Here is a 23,787-nt window from a genome sequence, read left to right as displayed (position 1 = left end):
TTATTTTCTTATGAAAAACAGAGGGTGGCCAGTGACGGCTATTGGTTATGAAATTTGTACACTGAAGAGCTGCAGGCTTTGTTTCATGACTTTGAAGCTGGAACCAGAGAAACATCTTCAACAGGGTTTTTGTGTTTTTAAAGAAATGTGCAACTCCTATTCCTGTCTTAAAAACTTGACAAGCTAGCAAAGTCTCACAGCAGAAAAAGATGCCTATTTTTAGCAGTGTTTGAAATACAGATCCTGATTTCCTCAGTTCAGTAGTTTATCTAAAACATCCAACAATACATCAACCTTTCAAGAACAGAGACAGATGCACTTGTTCAATGAGGCAAGACTTTCTTCAGTCTCAAGGCAGGACTACTGAGACAGTGCAAGCCTAGGCTGCACCTGCAGCACATCTAGCCCCAACCTAAGAGCATTTTCCTTTTTCCTCCTCAACACCAAATTCCACAATTCATCAGGAAAATGGTATTTCAGATCCCCCTCTGCACTCATTCCAAACAAGATCTCGCACACAAATGCACAAATAAATAAATCAGAGCAGTGTGGGGTTTTAAAAGCAGAACACAAGTTTATTTACAATCAAGTTCTTATGGGCAGCTGAATAAATAAAAACTTTGCCCCATGTACTCTAATTCCCCTCTGCAGAAAGTGTCTGAACGAAAGGCAGGGTTAGAGGGAGCCTGTCAGACCAGCTCCCCCAACCCAGCCCCTCCAAAGAACACGCTTCCATAGTAAAACACTATCGGGAAAGAAGAAAATAAAGTGCAAATAAAAAGGCAATAAAACGCTGGTGGCTTGTCTTGAGGCCCAGATGATGTGGAAAGGTTTGGCTGGATAAAGATATGCCAGGTAGCTCACACTCAGACACATCATGGTTTAGGGTGCCAGAACAGGGACAGAGCTAAGACACCGCTCCGCACCACAGAGGGCTCCAGCGCAAATGGGGATATTGCACGTGTGCTCAAGAACGGGGCAAGTGGCCTGGAATTGCCAGCACCAAAACAATGGATTTGATGCCACTACTCCCCTGTGTACTGACAGCCGCCAGGACGGGACGGATGAACAGAAAAAGGAACCAAACACCTGTATTCCAGGACTGAAGTCACAGGATTACTACATTCCTCATCGCTGCAGCACAACTTCTAGAACAACCTCATCAAGCTTAGCTCTCTCCTCACACCCAGTAATCAAACTGCCTGCGGTATAAAAAGATTTTTAAAAACCTCCTATTTTGTGATGTCCAAGCTGTTGAAAGGCATTTCAACACAAGGGTGCAGAAGTCCTGAAGAACAAACCGTTGCCTCAAGAACCGATACACAGAGTTCACAGGACAGTGCTGGAGAGCCTGTGCCAGGATCAGAACAGATCTAAACTGAGTTGATCACTCAAAGGTAGAGCTGTCAGAGCCATGGAAGACCCTCTTTAAAAGCTATTCCAACACTTCAGACTGCCTAGGATGTGTTTCAGGATCTTCTCACCCCATGCCTGAACTAGGCCACCAGAACAGAACACAGGAGACAGAACATGCTTTAAGTCAGCATACACAATGACTTCTTTCCAAAGTTTCCAGCTCAGAAGTGCTGTAGATACATTTGTGTGACAGGATATTTGGCACAGCTGTCTGGTGAGGAATCCCGCTAGTATCTTCAGCTCCACGTGGTGCATAGATACTGCAAGTAAAGGCATGACTAAGTAGCATTCTCCATCTACAACAGCTAATCCCATTCCGAGTCCAAGTGCCACAGTGCAGTTACGGCCATGAGAAGTCTCTGACTCAGGCTCCTTTCTCCATTGCTTTAGAACTTCCCTCTGGAAAGCAAAGCCCACGCACTTGTCAGTATCCTGACTCTGGATGGATCTGGGCTCGGGTCTCCATGCTGTGCAGCCACGGACCAGCACCACCACACACAGCCTTTCACCTTCCATCAGTCAAAACTCAGACCACAGCACAGCCTTGTTTCCTTTGTCCACACTGACCACGTGGGCACCCGATGGTGACCACGTGACTGCATTGATAGAAGAACTGAAAGGGAAGGCAAGAGTAAGTTTAAAAAAGCTGAATTCCACAACAGCACTTGGCACTGGAATGAAATACTATAATACTCTTATTACCAATAAAAAAATTACTATAATACTCTTATTACCAATAAAAAACCCCCCACCTTCTCACATCTCAAGAGACTTGGGCTTTTAATCAGTCTGAGGGAGGTATAATTTCTTCAAAACATATTGAATGCACTTTATTAGAATCATATCTCAGTTTAACAAGATAACAACAACAAATCTAATCTAATTCAATCTGGAGAATACTGCCATGAATCCACAAAGACTTTGTATATTAATTATTCTCACATGCCAATAAAAGTTGCAAAGCTGTACAACTCCAACTTTTTGATAGCTCAGCAAGATCCACAACTCAGAGCCCCACCCGAGGCTGCATGTCCCACTTCCCTCACCTGTGATGCTTTGCAAGCGTCCTCTCCAATTTCCCAGTAAGCACATTCCAAATGTAGAGGGCCCCATCAGCTGAGCCAGCAGCCACATAGTTACCATCAGGGCTTTGAGATCAGACCAGGTGCAGAAGGCAAAGAACAATTTGCAAGTCAGCAATTTTCAGCACACATCATCATTCCACCCACAACTTCCTAAGCAAGCAACTTGGCATTAAATAGTCTTTTAGGAGTTATGTGTTATCACCTGCTAATACTGAGAGGTGAAAGCACTTTGAAATCAGAGCATTTCCAAGACATTGGATCAATATTTACAGATACGCTCTGGCTTGACCAAGAGGTAACCTTGGACAAATTACAAACTCTGCCCCATTTTTCTAGCCGTAGCTGGGGACCACTGCAGTCAAGCATCAGGAATCACTCAGTTTAGCTGAGGAAAGGTTTATCAGGTATCTTGTTTATGTCTGACCTTACCTGAATACAACTCTTGTCCAGTCAGAGCCACATTTGAATCCCTGGGCACTGGAAAGTTAGAATCAGATAACGTTAACTCATTTATGAGAAGAGATACTTACTAAAGACAATGTTAAGGATTTCTGCATGGTTTAGAATAAACTCCAGCATCCCTTTATCCCAATTCATGTTTCTCATACACCCTTCTCTCAATGGCACCTGAAGAAATTATTTCCTTTAGAACACAGACTTCTAAGCCAAGCTGCCTTCTTTAAAGAGAAACATGAGAAGATCCATTAGAACAGATCTTTGCTGTATCTAGAATTTCTGGAGAACTTTGCCATGTAGAAAAGAAAAGGGAGGAGACTGCTGTCTTCACAGAGGCCCTGGAAACCACTCCAGCACTAAGGGTAACCCACAATACAAGGTCCTGAAATTCACAGTACTCCTGTGAGGAATACACAATACACTCACCTGAACGTCTGCTTGACAGCACTGACCCGCAGATCAATGATCTTGAGCAGATCATCGCGGGAACAGGTCAGAAGCTCTGTTCGCTCCGGGTTCAGGTCCAGAGCTGTGATTCTTCCAAGCAACTCCAGTTCTTTTACTATGCTTTCAGTCCTAAAGACAGAAAAAGAAAAAAAAGAAAAAAGAAAAAAAAAAAAAAAAAGAAAGCTGTGAACTAGAGTCCAGAAGCCAAACCAGTGCACCAAAACTTCAAAACTTTGACTTGTCCAATGTGGAAGAGAAGAAAAAAGGATTACTGGTTTATCCTTACATTTTGTTTCTTTCCCAAGCTAGATCCCACCTTGTGGACAGCATTTCCAGCAAACAGTTAAGACACTACTTTCCCCACTCCAGAACAGCAAATTCTGACTAATGAAAAATATTTACAAGCAAGCAGGCTGTCTTTCCAGAAAAGAAATGGCATCCAAAAAAACTAAAAAAAAAAAAGAAAACAAAAAAAAAATCCCAAACACAGAATACCAAACAGCCTAAAAGGAGTAACAAAAGTCTCTTTGATGGCTTTTTGCCACTTTTATAACAGTGTCCCCAGCTACCAAGCTCAGGAAGAAGAGTACCCTAATTCAAATTAACCTGACAGCAAACCCGTAACCACTAATACACCATCAGCTCTGCTACAATAGTTTTACCTGATGTCCCAGAAACGAATTTTCTTATCAAAATGTCCACTCATTACACACTGCTCAGTACACACGATGTCATTGCAGCTAGATCCTGCAAACACTGTTTTTATACCTAAAAAGGAGAAACCAATGGTGACATGCTTAAATTCACATTGTCCAAACTGATGAAAACTGAGACAGAAAATAATCCCTAAACCCTCCCCCCGCCATACAGTGGCCACACAGAGCAGTGCCCAAGGAGTGGTACAGGACAAACCGTCTTAAAATAATCCTGATTAAGTCTTCAACCTCTCTGCCCTTCTCTATCTCCTTTGCTGGGACTTGAGAAGTTCCCATGACAGCTGCTTTACTTCCACTTCATATTTAGCCAGCTATAATTTGCTACTATTAAACAACATGAATCTGTCTCCTTGACCTACGTTTGCAAGTCAGGTACCAAGGTAACTTTGACTCTCAAATGCTCTCTCAGTGCAAGCAGGTTTAAGAGCCCCCAGTAGGAGAAAAAACAAGGAAATAAGGTGTTGCTCCCAAAGAAAAATCTGGATCCTAGCAATTCCTTCATTTGAGATGCTAAAATTTTTGGTATGTTTCCAAGAGACACTTCCATCCACCTCAGAGTTAAAAACCTGGCCTGGCTCCAAGTTTTTAGTGGAAGACTAAAATACCCATTCCCACAGTAAACAAAGAACACTCCCAAAACCAGCTGCTCTCAGTGTAATAACATTAGCAGTGCTTCCTGCACACACAGGTTTTCTTATTCCAGGTAACAGGCAGAAAGAATTCACTTACTTAAAGAATAACAGAAAATGGGATGACTGCTAGATTTGGCTATTTTTATACTGGCAAAAAGATTCAATAATTGATCTGACACCAGACTGCCAGGAGCATTCAGCAGAAGCACAAAACATGGATGAAAGGCAGAAGTTAGGCTTCCTTACAAACTTTGCTGCGGAGGTCCCAGAGCTTGAGGGTCCGGTCATGACTTCCCGAAACAATACGAGCATTGTCCAGCAAGAACTTGGCTGACAGAACTTTACCACTGTGACCTGTAAGGGTGTGCTGGGGACAAGAGATTGACATGGTCAAAGTGAGTATTTCCACCTTCTCAAATTGTAATTCGCATGTCTCCTGCTTTGCTTGGCAGAAAAAACATCTATAACAGGTAAACAGAGATCATGATTGAGTAGGAGTGTTAATTACCAGAGTCCAGCCTGGAGCTGGGAAACACAGGTCACCTTTTGCTGCAGTTTCTGTAGTTACTCAGGAACCTGCCAGCTCCTTCCTCAACACTCTGTACACCTATATTTCATGGACAGATGACAAGTGCAACACTGCCTTGCAGGACAAACCAAGGGGTTAAAGCATACTGAAAATGCAAATTGTGCCTTTCTACTTTTATATGGAACTTCCCTCAAGGACACAACAGGGTACCTCGTCTCAACTCTTATTACATCTTAAAGCCTGAAAGCTGAGACAACCAGGGATTTCAGAAAAACTCTCCACAGCAGCTTCTTTAAGTGCAGAGGAAGGCTCTTTGGGGCTAAGAACATGAACCACATTCACTTAGAATTGCTCAACATTTACATACTAAATCACAAAACAGACAATGAATTACTAAAGTAAGAGTTACGAAAAACAAGACAGAAATTTTTGTAGTTAAGATTTTTAAAAAAAAATACTCGACAGAATATCAAATTACACAAAGCAATCTGGGCTTGGGGAAACACAAAATAAAAGACCTTAAGAATGGAAAGAAATGGGAGCTAAGTTTGGGAAAAAACCCCAAACCTGATACAGAAAACATCATCCCAAAAATACCACCTTGCCTTAAGAAAAGAACACAAACTCCAGCAAGGAGGATCTATCTTCCACTCTGCATCTCTCTTCTGCCCTTGCTGCACTGACATCACATATAGCTGTTGCATTTATGCAGAGAGTTTTGGCCAAATTTACAGTGATTTCAGCTTTACTACTTCCTGCTTATGTGCAAGCCATGAAGAGTCCACAGTGCTCACACTTGAAACAGAGAGGACTATTTCATCTTGGAAACAATGAGTGCACTCCAAAGCATTACAGGAAGATGTGACTGTTTGCAGGCATAAGTAACCTTTTGCAGTGAGTAATCTATGTCTGCTAAACTTGTATTCACTATAATTCACATCCAATAGTAGATTTTGCAAGGAGAAGATGCAAAAGAACTGATACTCTTCACTTTCCTGAGACTTGACATCTCCACAATGAGAGCTACCCAATGAATTACAGTGCATCTGTTGGTTATAATCAACACTGAAATGTCAGAAGATTTGAACATCAAAGTAGTATCTTACTAAAATAAAAAGCTGAGGAAAAGTGTAGATAGGAAATGACAATTAAAAAAGGCTCTTTGAAAGCTGTGAAACTTTTCTTCTGGTCTATCAAAGGATTATTTTCAAATCAGAGCCAACTGTTAGAGAAGAATATGAGTACAAAGTATTTGGGAGGAAAGGAGGAACCTTTCAGAAGACATTGAGGATGATGTCCAACATGTGGAGGCTTGCTACCTTGGACAGCCAGGCAGAGGGCTCCTTTTCAAGAATGCTGCTCCTGACTTAAAACAGAAGTCCCTCTTTGTCTCCCGCAAAGCCCTTTTCAGCACCCTGTCCTTTGAGAGAGACTGAAACATTGAGGTGGCTCTCCATAAATCATAAAAAGGGGTACAAAAAAGTGTACACACACTTTATGTGGCAAGATGTTTCTAGTGGGGGTTGTATTGGGAAAATACACAGTAACTGGAGATTCCTGCAGGGCTGTGTGGAGATCAACACTGTATTTTAGGTCTTGCTGTGAAGACCTTTAAGAGATAAAGAACCTCTCAACAAAAAGAACTATTGAAAGTGTCTGTAAATGCCCAACTTCCAAAACTGCCATGTCCCCACTAGACAAAACCGGGAATACAAGACAGAAACAAGCTTGCACTGCTTTGCCTTGCAAGACTCACCCGTAATCGATTGTCATCGACTGTCCAGATTCTGCTGGCAAAGTCATTTGAAGCTGCTAAGAGGTAAGAACCCTGTAAACACAAGATTCCTTTCAAATTCCTTCTGCTAGTTAATATGCAAACCAAATTTAAATATTTCCAATAAAACCATATTAGTGCTATTTTGTCAAAGGGAAAAAGGAATAAAACCAAAACCACAGTAGCACATGCCAGTATGGAAAGCTACTGTAACCCTTACCAAAGAGCTATGGCACCTCCTTCTCCCCAAAATGGAAGGGTTTGTAGAATCATAGCTATAGATTATAACAAGAATAATGTATATCAATTATAACAACAACCAGACCAGAAAGAGGATATTCATCTTTCCCTTCTGCTGCAGTGAGAAAATGCATTCTAGTTTACCCTCTTCTATTGTGGAGTTGTTTTCCTCTTTTTTGTTTTTTTTTTTTTTTCTTTTTCAGAGGGAAAAACCCCTGCATCATCTACCCCCACTGCTTAGAAAGGTCTCAGACTGGAATTAGCCTGATTCTTGCCATTTTCATTAAAATTCTAGCATTTTAATCTAAGATCTCAAAAATTAAATCTGCCTGAGGAGAGAGAAATTGGCTTGTTCATGGCTTTAGGCTTAGGGCTTCCACAAGTCACCCATGATGGAGAATGGCCACCACAAAATTAATGCTTGCACTCCTGTCCATCACAAAAGACCATCCTGAATCCTTTTAATCCTTTGGTGTGTCATCCAGGCAATTCTCACAGCAAGTGTCTTCAAGCAACTTGCCAAACCTCTAGTTTCTCCTGCAGATTAACAGCAAATCTCTGATGAGCTGGTCAGTGTCCTAATGAAGGATCCTCCTGGGTGTGTATCATAATTTAGCACACAGGATCACCAAATGGCAGAAATCATATCAGCTTTGTGCTATGGAAGAGGTCTCAGCAGAAAAGTCAGATCACATGTCCAGTTAGACCAATCCAAGACCCCAAACTCCTTCAAGCAGACTGTTGGATGCTGATCTCAGTCATGTCTCCGCTGCTCCAGGTGAACATGACCTGAGCACATCTCACACTGTCAGCAAACACTCTGCCAGCCACACCATTGCTTTGCCATGGCTGGGGAGAAACTGCTGGGAGAAGAGGGCATGGAACTGCAAGTCTTGGGATAATCAGACCTTTTACTATTCATCACAGACCTCAGTAAAGCATTTATAGGAAAAAAAAAAAAACACTTCACCGCAATAATGCCTCAGTGTATTTGCTTCTTCTGTGCTGTTATGCCAGCTTCAGTGGAATGCTAATTTCTTACTTTAAACAAAAATCCATAACAGCCAATGTCTGAGCTGCATATCATTATCTGAATTGTAAGGCAAGGATCAGAATTACAGACTGCATCTTATCAAATAAAGGTCTTTTGTACAATTTTAGCTACTTTCATGTTTTCACTCATTTCTTAGGTAACTTCAGTTAGAATGGAAACAATAGTAGAGAACAACATAATTCCATTAATTTATTCCCAACTGTGAACAGTGGATATTGCACAGATACTCACAGCACTATCAAACTCTATGCTTGTAATCCCAGCATTACTGCCAGAGAGGGAACCTTTGGGCTCACACCTATCTGCACAGAGAAAGATGAACAAAAACTTGAGCGATTGATTGGAACAGAAGTTAACACAAAGTGACCCAAAATATAAATTTTTTTAGCATCCCACCATGCCCCAAAGCAAAAAGGTTTACCTCCCAAGACTTCCCAAAGCTTAACCCTCCGGTCCATGCCTCCTGTTGCTAGTAACCGGGAGCCAGGGCTGAACTGCACCGCATTCACCTCCCCATCATGTGCATCCTGAGGAGGGGAAGGAACAGAACAGCCACCCAAAAGGCAATTAGCACACACCCACAACCCACAGATCAGAAAGCTACAGAACTTAAAGGTTACACAGAATCACAGCTGTGCATCTTTCAGAGGAAATAAAGCCACAGACTGAAACTCTGCTGTGGCTGGTGGTGCACAGACAGCAAAAGGGCTGATCCATATTTAAAGAAAAAACAAAGGCACATAAAAAAAAAATCAGCAGCAAGGACTCAGCAGCAATAACAAACTACCAAAAGCCTGATAATGCTTCATAAGCTTAGGCTCTTACATCACACCAGAAAAAAAAAAAATAAGGAAAGGACAGGACAAAAAACAGTAACAGCTGATGTGCTGTAGAAGGAAAGTAACTTTTCATTCCTCCATCTAGAGACAGCCATGGAACATGATCCAATCAGTTCATGCAACCATGGAACAATCAAGTCAGGCTTGAGTGAAGGAGGTCTGCAAGGAAACAGCACAGCAGATGCACGGCATTCACTGGGTGTGTTGGTGATTCTGCAGTACAAGTGTGACAGTACCTGCTTGCAGAGGACTTGGGCTTAAGCTGTGCCTCCTCTCTGCACATGCAATGATCCCCCAGCACCCCTGCTTCTCACAGCTTAATGTTTTGAAATCTTGAACTTTTTAATACCTATGAGATTTTTAAGATTAATTCCTTTTTTATTCTTCTATTCATTTCACAGCTTTATACTACTTACCTACACAATATTACCACCACAACTGTAATTATTTTTTAAGTATTTTCAGGACTTGCTCTTTCAAAACCAGCTTTTCAGGAAACTTGTATTTTTACGGAACTTGTTGCTTGACAGTGGTCTGCCAGCTCATATTTAAGGCTAATCACACTTCAAATCTGATCCTTCTGCAGATGCAGAGGAGCCACTCACAACAAAACTGGTGAAAGGCCTTGCCTAGAAGCTATGCCTGGGAATGATTCTTGAAGTGACTACAGTTTCCACCTCCTACTTGCTTCTCCAAAGGTGAGCCCAGTCTGCTCCCTGCATTTGCCAAACCTCTGCCACAGAGCTCTTGCATTAATTCCTATGTGCTCTGCCAGACCTAGACATGTCTTGACCCTCCACCTGGGCTCAAAACACTGGAGCTAAAGCCTAATACCTCCTCACCTGATGCCTCCTATTCAAGCCAGCTCCAGCTGCCGTTTCAGTCATGACCCTGCTCTCACTTGAGGTGACATCGCTACTCCCTCCATCCACCACTTCCACTACAGAATATGGTAACAGGGCAGGCAAGAGTACACATGCTGCCCTGCTGCAGTGAGCCATGCTGATACTCTGGATAAAGAAAAGTAGTCATGTAATATCCATGAAAAATCTACATCCAGCTCTGAGTGCCTAAGAAAGCTCCAGAGGCATATTCAAACAAGCAGCTGCATTACAAGACAACTTCCTTTCAGTCACAAGACAATGCCCTGCACAGAAACTTAAGTTTGGCTTTGTGAGGCCAAAGAACACATAAAGGAGGTCTCAGCTTGAAAACCTTTGATCATGCACAGCCAATAAGGACACCCCATCACCACGAGCTCCTCTTCACCAGGTTTGTTGGATTATGTTTGGTGCCACAACTCCTTTTACTGTGGAGAACTGGAACTGAATTAATCCCACACTGTCAGCAATCTCTTCCTCCATCACAGCTCTACTATGGCATGATAGAATAGGGACTGCTGGGAGCCAAAGGGTAATGGGGTGGAATTTCCCTGTGCCCTCAGAAAACTTCTTTGTCATCATCGACCTCAGTAAGACAGACATCGAGCACACTGGCTCTGAGAAATGTGTGTGGTAAGAATTAAATGGAATGGAATGAATTCTACCAAACCAAGAATTCCTTCCTGTTTGGCAGTGCCAACACAAAGAGTCTCGGGATATCAGTTCCCACATAGGGATTCTCTTCCTCTAAAATCAGAACAAAGAATGGCAAAGCAGAGAATTCCTTCTGTACTTACAAAGACACAAATGGCTGTAGTGGGCACCCTCACTTCTTTACTGGCACCTGGATGTGGCTCTGCATTATCCTGGGGTGCAGGGAATGAGGACAGAGAACGCCTCCTGAGATGAAACAAAGCAAAAACATTTTAAAATGAGAAATGAACACTGTTTCTCTTGAATTCATCCTGATGTCTACCTGTCAATTAACTACTCTGTACAGAAAGTAAAAAATGGGGGAAGGTGCTTTTAACATATTTTTTTTCATCCCATCTTTCAAAAATTACATTTGTCATGTAACACTATATTCACTTGTGGCTTTAGATATTTCACAGTTCACCACATAAGTTATCTGAACTGATTACTGACCTCATTTTGGAGCAGTGTTTTAATGTTTTCAATAGGAAGAGAAACAGGGTACTGTCTGCAGCTCCACTGTTATGTCTAGGAAGACTCAACACCATTTCAGCACTACATCCCAGGCAGCAAAATGCTGTGTTCCAAAGCTTGGGCTGCTCCATTTAAGCAAAGACATCCACCTACTACAGAGCTTAGCTTAGAAAGACTGGCTCCACTCTGGATACAAAGCAAAGAACCCAACGACTTATTTTAATTAACCCTACTGAAGGAGCAACGTGCAGTGAGAAGTAAGAGCAAACCCCATGTATTCTCTCCACAAAGAGGGGCTCATTGCCTCTCTCACTGTTGATAGTTTCTAACCAGGGTTATCAACTGCAGAATCTAATCAGCACAATGCAGCTGGGCTCCATGTTACTTCAATGGAATACAATCACATGCTGGACTAAGAGCGGATAATGTTTTCACCTGGCAGTATCAGAAGACTGATGTCCCAAAAGGGGAGACTCAGACAGACTGGAGGGAAAGGTCAGAGGTCAGCACACGGCAAGATGGAAGAAACAGGAAGTTGAGGAGAACAAAAAAGAAAAAAAAAAAGAAAGGCAGAAGCTAGAAGGAAGGCTGGAAATACTTGTTTGCATTCCCTGCATCACCAATATTTTGGTGTACATTGAAACCAATAAACAAAACAAGGAGGTGAAAGTGTTCTAACCTACCCAAAGATATTACTGATAGAGTCCAGAAGGCCTCCAGCTGGCTGGGAGAGTCGCTTACTGAAGGAGGGGAGGACAGGTTTAAACCTTGTGAATAGCTTCTCCACATAAAGATCAATACAAACACATTTCATAGCAACATGTCTCCAGAAAGACTCCCTCCCCTCAGACCCAGCCCAGAGACACAGAACACCAAGGCAGGCATCAGTGCAAAAGTCAACAGGAACTACAACTCAGAACTCATTTTGTGGGTAAAGTTTCTTCAGTGTCCCTCAACCTCACCCTGTGAATTGCTGGGTTTAGATAGAACAGTCTGCCAAGTCTGAAATTTCAATCAAATTAATCCATGACCTCATGTGACTACCTCTTACTTTCCACTCACTGCTATTCTAGAGAAAGAACAAGATGCATTTAATCTAGGTGAAGATTATTTTCAGCATTTCAGATAAACCCAGCTATTTGCAAATAGCTATTGCTATTGTGATATCAATATTCACATTGATATCTAGTAGAGTAATGGAGGCATAAAACAACAGGCATTATAATAGCCACATTATTAACTATATTGTTTTTAAATATTTGTTTTAAAGATTAAACAAAGATTTTTCAGGCACTAGGGTAATTCAGTTAAAACAGCAAAGGAAAATGGCAGATCTAAACCATGGCAATAGAGTACAGCACATGAGCTTCCCACTGCTCCAGTAGAAGCACTAAACTGTGTTCCATCTAAAGGCTACCAGAAACCTAAGTTACATTCCCACCATTGTTCCAGCTCTAGTGTGCCCCTTGTTCTTCCTCAGTGACATGCTACAGGAATCCCTTGGTCACAAACCTGGATGTCCGGCTGACAGCTCGCACCGGAGAGGTTTCCTCAGCTGTGTCAGAGGTTTCATCTGCAAGCACTTCGATGTCATCATCCCTGCTGAAGTGAGAGAAAACACCTCCTTTTCAATCAGCACTGACAGCAGCAACTGACAGGATAGCACTGTTCCAGGGCCTGTCAGTTCCATGCCCAGTGCACCCCAGGTTTATGAAGCTGTAGCAGCACACAGGTAGATCCAGATAACACACACTGATGCAACTGCCAGAGATGGAATTCAACACACAGTGTCTGAAAACAGATATAGACAGCAACTAAATGTCAGGTTTTTTCCTTCCAGCTGCCAATTCCACTTCACTGACAGCGGGGCTGGATTTCCACATCCCCTTGTTTCTGTTTTCAGACCTTCTTTTCACATTCTCTTTACTACAGGCATCCTATTTCAGCCTGTAGCACTAACCACATACAGCACTGTAACAACCCACCACACCTGAGCAAGGCTTCACTACAGAGTGAATGACACTTGCTGGAGCAGTTACAGAACAACAAAAACATGAGTTACTGCAACACCCAGTATAGGTGATATCAGCACCTTTTTTGCTGTTTCAAAACAAGCAAGTGTTAAAGAAAGCACAAGAGGTTAATTGAATTTTCCTGCTTCACTTACACCAAAGACACCCTGATACTTTCTACACTGTTGTACCTCAGGTACAGCACCATTAAGTGTGAGAGCTGTTTTTGCTCACTCCATTAGAGTGCTGGTGGTCAGCTGAACACAAGTGTGAGGTTCCAACCCATGTACAATAAATTAATCCAGCTAAATTACTCAGCTAATGCTGAAGACTTCCCCCATTAGTCAGCATGGGCTCTGACAGCCTAGTATTTTTTCCTTCAATGATGATTTTTCCACCACTGCTGATTTTGCAGGACAAGCTATTTTTAAACACACTTTACTAATGCCATTTGACTGAAGAGAAGTTTATATTCAGCATTTAAATAACCAATTTGTGCCATCAGGTAACACTCAGCTGCAAAAGTATTTAAAAAGACAAAACCAACTAATCTCTCATTTCAGAATATAGCTGCAATTTCAATTCTAAGATTTTGTAGGAGAGTATACATGAAAAGACTATAGAAAATATATTCACTGATTGAATGTATCAGGCTTGTGTTTCAAGAAAATACTATCAAGTTTTGTCAATATTTATTTTTAAAAATCTAAACTTTATGCTATTAAAACTATGTGAAGTGAAAGAACTTTCCAGGTTAACAATGTATTTTTAAGTAAATATAACCACCAGGGCACACTCCCTGAAATAGTGCAGTTTTTCCCCTCAGTAAGCAGCACATTTACACAACACAAACCCTCTCAAATTATAAAATCATCAAGAAGAAATCAAAGCCATCTCTGAAGCAGAGTTGGAGTAGTATACAGAAGCAATTATGCTATAGGGTGTCTCATACTCCCTTTCCACATGCCCTTCCTCCCTTTCCCAGCCTTTCGCAAGCGCCCCTTCCAGAGGGATGCACTACTTCTGTCCTGTGCAAGGGCCTGCAGCACAGCACTTAATGTGACTCTGTGATGTGAGCATAAAGAGAAAAGATCTCCAGACAAAGCTGAATGCTCTGGCACCACTCAGCAGGGCGCAGGAACAGAGCATCAGATGCAGCTGTTGTGAACTGAGCAAACACAAACACCCTGATCAGCCCAGCTCAGAGCACCCGCAGCTCCCACTGCCCACTTCAGCCACCTGATCCCACACCACCCAGAGCCAAACACAGCAGGGCAAGAACGAGGGACTAGAGGGATTTCTCTTCATCTTGCCAGGTAAAGTACTCCACTGTTTTTCCCTTAAACAATAAATCCCTGCCAGTATGGATGCCGTGTATTTTCATCCAGGTTAATTCTCTCAGTACCTGTTCTTTCAGGAAATCCTTGAGCATGTTTGAGTCTAATATTTTTAAATCCAGGCATCTCCAGAGTAATAGTTTCATTATTTCACTGTTTCATGAAAAACTATCTTAAAGACCAAAGGCGCATATCTCAGTATAAAAACATTTTTGTAACAACATCTATTGATCATATGAACCACTCCTGGGACTTTCAGTCCAAGCATGTATTTTCAGTCCTAAAAGAGCTCCTTCTTCTGTAAGTTCAGGTAAGGAGAGTTGCTGCACATTTCTGACTTTACACAAGAAGTGCAAACACTCCTCTACATCACCCAATTTAGGAGTAACAAAGATACCATTTATCATGCTTCTGCATAAACCTGAGGCATAAACTGATGAAAGAGACTATAAATCAAGACTGCTTACGGTTCAACAGGCAAGGGTTCTTTGGCAGCTTCTGCCAGCTCCTTCTGCAGCCTGGCCTGGCGTCTCCTAAGAAAGAGAACCCAAGGTTTTTAATAAAGAAAAGCAACATTTCCTTAATCCCATTCCAAAGGCTACCCTGCACAGTTTTGATGGGCCTCATAAGATTTAAAAAAAAACAAACCAAAAACAGTCCCGTGCTCTAATTTTATCCTGCTTTTCAAGATTCTCTGGGCAGGGTAGGCAGGTTTCTTACTGTGAGTAGCAAAGGACAAGATCACTCAAGTGAGGCAATGAGGCAAAGTGAACCTACAGCCCTTTATGATCCATATGAATACACATTAGATTGGAGGGCAAGAACTTGCCAAAACAACGATTATGATAGCGAAGCGAATACAAAACTGCCAGCTAGTGTGAGACTTGTAATATAGGTCAGTCTCCAGGTATCATCAGCAGGCAAGTAAGCTGAAACGATTCAGAAGAAAAATTATTTTCCAAGGAAAAAAAGCCATACAAATTACTTTTGCAGTAAGTTTTACATAGCTCAGTCTCATGGCAGATGCTCATTCTAGAGGAATGCAAAAAACACTGCAGTTAGTCAAGTCAAAAAAAGATAAAACTAGGAGCAGTATAAGATGCAATGTGAAAAAGAGAAGTCCAAATCTAATACCAGCAAAACCCCACAGGTTCTATCTGTTTTATGATCTTCACCACACAGTTAAATGTTGCTGAAGAAACAAAAAAAAATGTTTTATTCATTTAAAACACAGGAATGTTTTTACAAAGCGTCAGTCTGTCTTGGCTGGAAAAACAAAAAGAAAGTTCTGGACTCTCACTGTGTTGTGCAAGAATAGGGATCTCAGAGGTCAAAACTAAATCTGGTTTTATCCTATGCACTCATAACTGAAAAACATCAGTTTTATCAAACAAAGGTCATGAATCTCACCTTGAATCCTTTTCATTTTCTGCATTCAAACGATTGGCTTCTTGTGCTTTCTCAGCCATCCAACGTGAGACCAGCTCCTGGTTGTCCTCAGTAGTTTTCCTTAGTTTCTCCTCCAAGGCATTGAAGGTGATCTGGAGAGCATCATATTCATCTTTCAGTGTCTGATTAGCTCGCTCAAGATCTTGCAGTTTGCTACGCAATTCCTGGCACTCTGTTTCCAGTTCAGAAATCTTTTGCAAATACTCTGCAATCCTGGAATGGCAACAAAACATACAAAACCATGAGGACCTCCTTTGGGACCTGTGCCATCTTCCTTGTGCTCTTTGCACAATGACTCATAAAGGCATTTTTAGCCCTAGGCTAAGACTCCTAGAGAATATTATAACTCCAATAAAGAACTCCATCCGAAATCTAGTCACAGACAAAACAGTTCTTACTCACTTGGCTTCATTCATCTGCATCTCTTTGTCCTTCTGCTGCATTTGGTTGTTCAAATCAATTACAGACTGGGCCAGCTGGGGAGAGGAGAAGATTTCATTACAAACTGCAGGGATGTCAGTGGATAACATACTGAGCTGCCTTCAGTGCAAGCACAGATTAATCTAGCATTAAAAGCATGGATCACACATCTCAGGTCTTTTTTACCCCAGCTTTCTATGCAGATCTGCTCCACAGGTCATTAAATCAGAGAATCCACTTTCAAAAATAAATTGTCAAGATGTCTCACTGTCTTCCCTCAAAAAGTTTCATTAATAGTCAAATCAAACAGAATGTATATTAGGAAGAAATTTTAGTAGTGGAAAAATCAATACAGAATTTAAAAACTGTCAAGTAAGTAAACAAATGAGTACTGACAACCAAGAAACAAATCATCCTGTTAGGGCCAGGACAGCCATTTCAAGAGACACAGCTCTCACTGTGAACACAGGTGCCACCAAGAGTTTTCTCACAGAGGAAGATGCTGGTGGAGTGCCTGCAGAGCACAGAAAGGGAGAGGCCATGCTGCCAAGCTGCAGCTGCTAGCTCATACCTTACCCAGCGGCACAGCCCCAGCTGCCCAGGAAGAAGGAAGACTGATTTCTGGGAAGAGTGCCTGCCTGTGTAAGTGGTTTTAGGACACCAGGTTGGAAGCAAAGAAACTATTCTGAGTGCCCTAACCATTTGGCGCACACCTCCTAGAGAAAACAGTCTCCTCTTTGGAAAGCTCAGAATTGCTGACACTGGAGCTTCTCCACACATCCAGTGGGCTGTGATCAAAGGAGCATTTTCCAGGCCATTCACACCTTTTCCCTATGAAAGTGTGCAGTCCCATTCAGCTTTCAGACTCATTCAGTCCACTGCTGTGCTTTTAAAAACCCAATTCTGCTGCTGAAATTCCCTATTTCCTGGTCCAAAAAAACCAAAAAACCCAAAACACAAATCCAAGACCCCTGGCTTTTCCTCTCCTCCGGGCCCAAGTGTCATTGTTACAGAACTCCTGGGCTCTGAACCAGCACTCCATTTCCAGCCTAGCACTGTGGCTCTTTCAGTCTTGGCTGGTGCTGCAAAGTGAGACCTGTGAAACTGCACCCAGCCCCCTATGCCCCACTCATTATACGTCTTCCCGAGTTACTAGTGGTCATATACAGCTCTGTGGCCCAGATCAGTTCCTTCCTCCTCTAATACAACTAAGAACTCATTAATGAAGCAGAAAATTCAGCACTTAATAATCACACTATACTGACAAGATAAGCTCTCATCTCCTGGTTACAGTATTACAGACCAGCCTGTGCCTGGTTGGTTTTAATCATCAAAAAATGGGGAAGCTTAAAAAGGCTCTAGATGAAAGGAGGAAAAAATGATGATTAATGAGCCTGGTAAAATCATGGTCAGGCTCCCAAAAGGCCACATATGCACCACAGAGAACAGAAGACTTTCCAACCTCGCCACGTTTCTTGTGCAGCTCAGTCAGCTCCTCTTGGTGCTTTATCTTCAGCTGGGCCAGTTCCTGCAGCTGAGCGTCGTTCCATGTGCTATCATGTCCTGGGCTGCAATTGGACAGAGAAGAAGAGATGTCCCAAGCTAGAATCCAGTTCTTTCTGTGCCTTTGCCAGGGTCCAGACATTGCCTCCCTTGGAAGCTCTGTACACCAGGGACACAGGTGATTCGTAACAAACCAAATCACACAGTACTGGAAAGTTACATCTCCTGAGGACTAGATTCACTTTTTGTACATTTCTAAACCAGTATTCAAACTCCAAGGGAAGATAACTAGCCTTTGTTTAAATCTGCATGAAGATGACTGAGTCTTAGAAGCACACTCTCTAAATTCTGGAACAATTACAAATATTTTACCACCCTGATTTGTTCTGGAGGGAGCTGGTAGAGCTTGGAGATGCAGGATGTCTGGAGAGGGCACAGATCCAGAAGCCAGGAAACCAAGGGAGTATTCCCAGGCCCTTGGGTGTACAGTCTCAGGTGTGACAAGTCACTCCTCCGTTGGCCTGACTATACTCTTTTTTGCATAAGTTTTGAAGTGATTACTAACTGTGTTTTTCAACACTATTACTGAAAGATAATCTTGAATTTTTACACACAAGAACATTTATAGCACCCTCCTCCCCAAACAACTACAGAATGTAACATTTATCACCCATGTCTCTGAAAGCACAGAGGCAGGAACCAGGAACAGAGAAAACCAAGCTTTTTTAAAAGCATATACAGACACAGACTCTGAGCACATTATCAGCTATATTTTGAATATAGCTTTTAGAACTTTTTAAAAAAGTCGTAATTTTAACTTCAACACCGTTATATCAGACAAACAGAACAAGGTAATTGCATTCCTTTCTGCAGTCATTTTGTGTTGTAACAGTCCAGGGAGAAACAGATAATCCATCCAAATGTCTCACAGTGATATCAGTAACCTAATGCTCTTCTGAAAAAACAACCAACCAACCAACCCCTCACTGAACTAATGCTGCACTAACTGCATTTCCAAAAAAATGTCTGCAAACAGACAAGAAGTCAAGTCCTGTGGTAACATCCAACACATCCTATAGCTCCAGCCACATACCCCTACAGCCAGCATGAGATACTACTCCTTGGCCCTGAGGGAAGTAAAACCACTTTTCTTCAGCTATCTAGGACTAGAAAAGTAATTCTGTTTCAAAAACCTGTCCTATACTGAGCACAGTATCAGAGTTCAGCTGAGTATTTACTTTCAGTTGCTGCTTCTGTGTCTTTCTTCTCATCCGCATTCGGTCCAGCCTCATCTGTGACCTGGCATTCAGCCAGAACACAATTCCCATAAACTGAAATGGTTCAAGACAGCTGCAGCCATCAGAAAGCTTTTGAGAACTTTCAGATGGGTGTTAACCCCACCCTGCTGGAGTTTTGCCTGCAATTCCTGTAAACCCAGCAGGAATCTTCTTCCTTCTCTGCTATACTGATTTGTTTTGTATCCCAATTGGACATGCTCATACAGTTCCCTGCTGTAGAGGGGTTCTCGTTTCAGGACAAGAGCAAAAAGAACCTCAACAGAGGAAGCAATTTTTAGAGAAGTTGGAATTCTGAGCTCCTTGGCCCTGCCTTCTCTTCAGGTACACTGAGGGCAGAGCTGGCCAGCCCTCACCCGGAACAGACAGGCTGTCCAAGGGACACTTCTGGCACACGGGTTTGCTGTGCAGTCAAATGCCAGCAGAGCCAGCAGCACAACCCCTGCCTTCAGCACAACTGCTACTCCCAGGTTAGGGAGGAAGCTTCCCAAGAAATCCTATTAAAAGCAGGCCCAAAACACCTTCCTTTTGGCATCTGGGGCTTACTTAGGACTGACACTTTGCAATCATGGTTTATTTCTGTTCTCTCCTTTCATGTGATGACACAGATTGAAAGAAACTAAGCCATTAAACCATCCTATACTCAACAGGAAGAGCAGAAAAACACTGTAAGTGCTACAAGGCAAACAGAGCAGGAGCAGCAGCTCATTGTGGTTCACCTCTATTCCATGAGTATGTGATAAATCAGCTTCCTTCCCAAATCTGGCCGGATCTTTTTGTGCTACATACTCTAAACATACTGTAACTTCATCACAGCTTAGACACAGCTGTAAGTTTTATTTAGTCCAACAGAATTTCAGTTTGTTGTGTGCCAAGTCACTGTAGGGATCTGGGAGCTGTTGTGTGAGGCATCAAACAGTGGTTTAGGTTACAAGGTGAACAACAAACGGCTGCTGACAAAAAAAGGAGCGTTACATACCTGATTTCATGTCTGCTCTGCATGTCATATTTTTCTGCTTGAAGTTTATCAGCCAGCACCGCATGAAGGTCTGACTTCTCCAGCAGCCTGTTATCTGCAGGAGCAAAAAATGCACTTAAGACAACCAGAAAGCAAATCCAGATTCCCATCTTCTCCTGCCTAGATCACTAGCTGTGATCTAGTCCCTTTAATTACTGTGACACAGCCAAATGCTTCATGAGCCTCCACCACATCACTGTGTTCTCTCTCCTCTTTGATCTTAACAGGTTAAGGCACCATCCACCTACAACCCCAGGAACTCCTCATGAATCCCGATGCTGTGTGGGAATGGTCTTGTGAAAGCTTAATAAAGGAAGAGAGAGCAACTCCTCAGGTGCATTGCTATCTGCTAAAACAGAGAGCGTTCGAAGTTCAGACTCTACAGCTCCTCAAAGGACGGCAACCAGGAGAACAGAGAGGCCAAACCCAGCTCTGCCATTTGTTTTCTCCCACAGTGTGTGGGACCCATCTTCCATCCTGACACAGCTGAGGCAGGAAAGCCCTGAACAGAGAGTACTGGCCCCTGGATAGCTCCGAATTTTACAAAAGACCATGAGCAGGGTCAATAGCAGCATTGTTCTCGGTTCCACAAGCAACTGGGCGGGAATTGTGCAGACAATTCAGACATTCAATCACTGTCTCCAGCGCACAAAGCGCTTCAGCCTCTCAGAGAACTGAAACAACTACATATTTTCCTCGATAAAACAGAAATTCCAGCTTTCCTGTTATTACAGACATGTCCCGTACAGTCCCGTGAAAACGGCTCGGCCGAGGCCCCAGGGACCCTGTGCCACCACGGCTTTCCCACTTTTGAAGAAGAGGAGAAATCCCAGAATGATTCGGGCTGGAAGGGAGCACAGCGGGTCTCCAGATCCCACCTCCCTGCTCAAGCAGGGCCATCCCATAGCACAGGGCACCGGACAGAATCCACTTCTGGAAAACCTCCAGAGAGGAAGACTCAGCACCCTGCCCACCGAGCAGAGTCTCCCTGCACATACTGATGGGCATCGCTGAGGGAGAACAGAAGCGCTACTTCGGCCGCGCCCCCGCCGGGCCCCGCTTACACTGGGCGATGATCTCCTCGAAAGCCTGGCGCTGCAGCCGGTCCCGCCGCCGCAGCTCCTCCGCGATGTGCCGCTTCCAGGGGGGGAACCCGGCGGCGCGCAGCCCCGACGCCATCTCCGCGGCAGGCCGGGGCGGAGCGGGCCGGGGCGGGCGGAGAGGGCCGGGGCGGGCGGCGCGGGAGGGTCAGAGAGGCGGCGGGAGCGCGGGGAGGCGGCGGGAGCCCCCTCAGAGCCAGGCCCGGGCCCGCGGCCGCGCCCCCACACCCGCCATGGCGCCGCGCTACGTCAGGGGCCCTCGCGTCTGTGCGGCGCGCCGCGACCGCGACAGAGGCTGCCCCGCCACTGCCTGACGCCCTCCGCCCGCCTCCGGAGCCGCCGACCCCAGCAGCGGTGTCCCCAGGCCGGAAAGCGCCACGCGAGATCGCGCTGCAAACGCGGAGGCGGGGTCGGCCCCAGGCGGGAGAACAGGCGCTTTCTGAGACGAGGAGTTCCTCTGCCCCGCCATTTTGTGCCCTCCGTGTAGGCGCCATCTTGAGAGTGGCCTTGCCGCCAAGTTGAGCATGGCCCTGTCGCCATCTTGAGAGTGGCCTCACCGCCATCCTGGGCGTGCCTGAGCCGCCACCTTGAGAGCGGCTTCACCGCCATCCTGGGCGCTCCCGTGCCGCCATCTTGAGAGTGGCCAACGCGCCATGTTGAGGCCCCGGCCGCCCTGAAGGCCGCGCATGCGCACAGGCTGCCCGCTGTGGGGGGCGATGGCTGCGCCATGCCCGGCGCGCCGGGGCGGGGCGGGGCGGGCGCGTCGAGTCACAGCCCGAGCCTTCCGCGGGCACAGCGCTCACAGCTCGGTGTCCTTGCAGGGCCGGCAGCACTGTGTCATGCCAGTGACGCCGGCGGGGCTTTGGTGAGGTGAAGGGCTGGTGCCCACGTGACAACGGGATTGTCCGACCTCGGCAGCTACCGCCGCGCCCGTGCCTGGCACTGTTAAAGCACGGGTGTTACTGTGAGCGAGCATCGGACATTTATTAAGGGCTCCACAGAGAGCAGAGGGAATGTTGTACTACACTACACAAACATGACACACCTGCACTGCCGTGTGTTGAGTGGTCTTTGTGCTCTTTCCCCCCCTTTACAAGATCCCGCCGCTTCCCTCGTCACTTGCCGGGAATCACGGAATAACGGGATGGGATCAGGCTGGGGGGCCACAGTGGCTCCTCTGGTCTCACCTCCCTGCTCCAGCAGGGCTATTCCAGAGCAGAGGCCGTAGGATTGTATCCAGAGGACTCTGGAATATCCCCTGTGAGGACAGTCCACATCTTTTCTGGGCACTCTGTTCAGGGCTGGGGCACTGCCCTGGGAAGAAGTTCTGACTCCTGTGCAGAGGGAACTTCTTGGGATCAGTCCCTGCCCGTTCCTCTGATGCTGTTGCTGGGCCCCCAGGACAGAGCCTGGGCTCTGCTCGGAGCCCTCCCTGTCGACAGGGGCAGACAGGGATGATGGCGTGAGCCTCTCGAGCCTGAACAGCCCTAGCTCAGCCTTCAAGGAGAGTGGTGGTGAAATTAAATGGAGCATGAGACTTTCTAGGATAAACTACCTAATTGGCGACACAGTAGAAGCTACTATGAAACCCTCCCTGCACTCCCACCTTCTGGCCAGTCTCGTGAAAAAGCCACACATTCTCTGGCAAATATAAAAATCCATAACAACTCACTCCATTGCTCTACTTTCAACTGCTTAATGAGAGGAAAGATGTGTGCTTATGTCTTACAAACTATTCCATGGCTGAAGGAATGGGTGTTAACGTCTAAACAGTTTGGGCTCATTGGAACAGACAAGGGTCTGCACAAGGCTGAACTTTGGGCTAAAATGCCAGGTTCAAGGGGAGAATATGAGGTAAGTGGTTTGGGAAGGCTGAAACTTCCTAGCAGCTCAGCTGATGGGGAAAGGAAGAGGGACACGTGGCTGGGGGCTCAGGATAAAAGAGAGGCTGTGCCTCCGAAGCCTTGAGAGAGAAAAGCCCGCGGGCGTGTGGCCCGGTGGACTCTCTCCCTTTATTCTCATGAAGTTGAAGAGCTCCTCTGTCTCCTTTTTGGACATAAACCTCTGGCGTTTGTGGATTTTCCTGACATTAACTTCCTAAGTAATGTGTTAGGTAACCATATTATTGTAATTTAATTAGAAACTGGGCAGAGCTCATAATGCGTTTTTTGTCTTGGACTGCCTAAATTGCTTTGTTTTTCTTTTGAGTAAGTAAATGAAGATGCAATTATGAAATTGTAACAGCGTGAAATAGATGATTCACTACATTATTAGACTGGAGGAGAGTGTGCTGCTGGTTGAGTTAATAATAGTTCATGCTCTGTCTTAGAAAGTACACAATGCACGAGGTTATGTGCATTCTCTGTAAAGCTGATTTGGCCAAGTGTAAGCACACAGCCTATTTCATTCTACTTATA

At 44.4% G+C, this 23,787-nt stretch overlaps 1 protein-coding gene and 2 non-coding genes across 8 annotated transcripts; all 3 read right to left on the bottom strand.

The window, feature by feature from the left end:
- Positions 1–549: 549 nt before the first annotated feature.
- Positions 550–21,628, bottom strand: ATG16L1 (autophagy related 16 like 1). 6 transcript variants are annotated; one of them, XM_038145239.1, is made up of 19 exons: positions 21,335–21,628; positions 20,232–20,325; positions 17,917–18,022; positions 16,437–16,510; positions 15,996–16,247; positions 15,053–15,118; positions 12,749–12,838; positions 11,920–11,976; positions 11,672–11,719; positions 10,867–10,969; positions 8,771–8,876; positions 8,581–8,651; positions 7,038–7,109; positions 4,999–5,119; positions 4,067–4,172; positions 3,384–3,533; positions 2,931–2,978; positions 2,463–2,564; positions 550–2,029 (listed from the first exon to the last, which is right to left on the bottom strand). In XM_038145239.1, exons 1-19 carry the CDS (start codon positions 21,447–21,449, stop codon positions 1,936–1,938), a joined length of 1,875 nt encoding a protein of 624 aa, XP_038001167.1. In that variant the 5' UTR covers positions 21,450–21,628; the 3' UTR covers positions 550–1,935. The 6 variants fall into 6 exon arrangements, with proteins under 6 accessions (XP_038001167.1, XP_038001168.1, XP_038001170.1 ...); XM_038145240.1 differs by having other exon boundaries at positions 12,749–12,835; XM_038145242.1 differs by lacking the exon at positions 11,672–11,719 and having other exon boundaries at positions 12,749–12,835; positions 21,335–21,627.
- LOC119704818 lies at positions 7,964–8,225 on the bottom strand. The gene has a single exon (XR_005258040.1).
- Positions 10,387–10,656, bottom strand: LOC119704819. The gene has a single exon (XR_005258041.1).
- Positions 21,629–23,787: the final 2,159 nt, after the last annotated feature.

Source organism: Motacilla alba, chromosome 9 (genome assembly GCF_015832195.1).
Source record: "Motacilla alba alba isolate MOTALB_02 chromosome 9, Motacilla_alba_V1.0_pri, whole genome shotgun sequence".
NCBI classification, from domain to species: Eukaryota; Metazoa; Chordata; class Aves; order Passeriformes; family Motacillidae; genus Motacilla; species Motacilla alba.
Note: the sequence above shows the minus strand (reverse complement) of the source record. Positions and strands in the feature narration are given on the sequence as shown.

What these genes read in the sequence shown, in the direction of transcription:
- ATG16L1 (XM_038145239.1), bottom strand. Translation starts at nt 21,449, where the DNA reads ATGGCGTCGGGGCTGCGCGCCGCCGGGTTCCCCCCCTGGAAGCGGCAC. An exon ending in ATGCAGATGAATGAAGCCAA is followed by an intron (nt 16,248 to 16,436) that starts GTGAGTAAGAAC and finishes TTGCCATTCCAG; the next exon opens with GATTGCAGAGTATTTGCAAA. An exon ending in GCTGTCAGCCGGACATCCAG is followed by an intron (nt 11,977 to 12,748) that starts GTTTGTGACCAA and finishes CCCCTCCTTCAG; the next exon opens with TAAGCGACTCTCCCAGCCAG.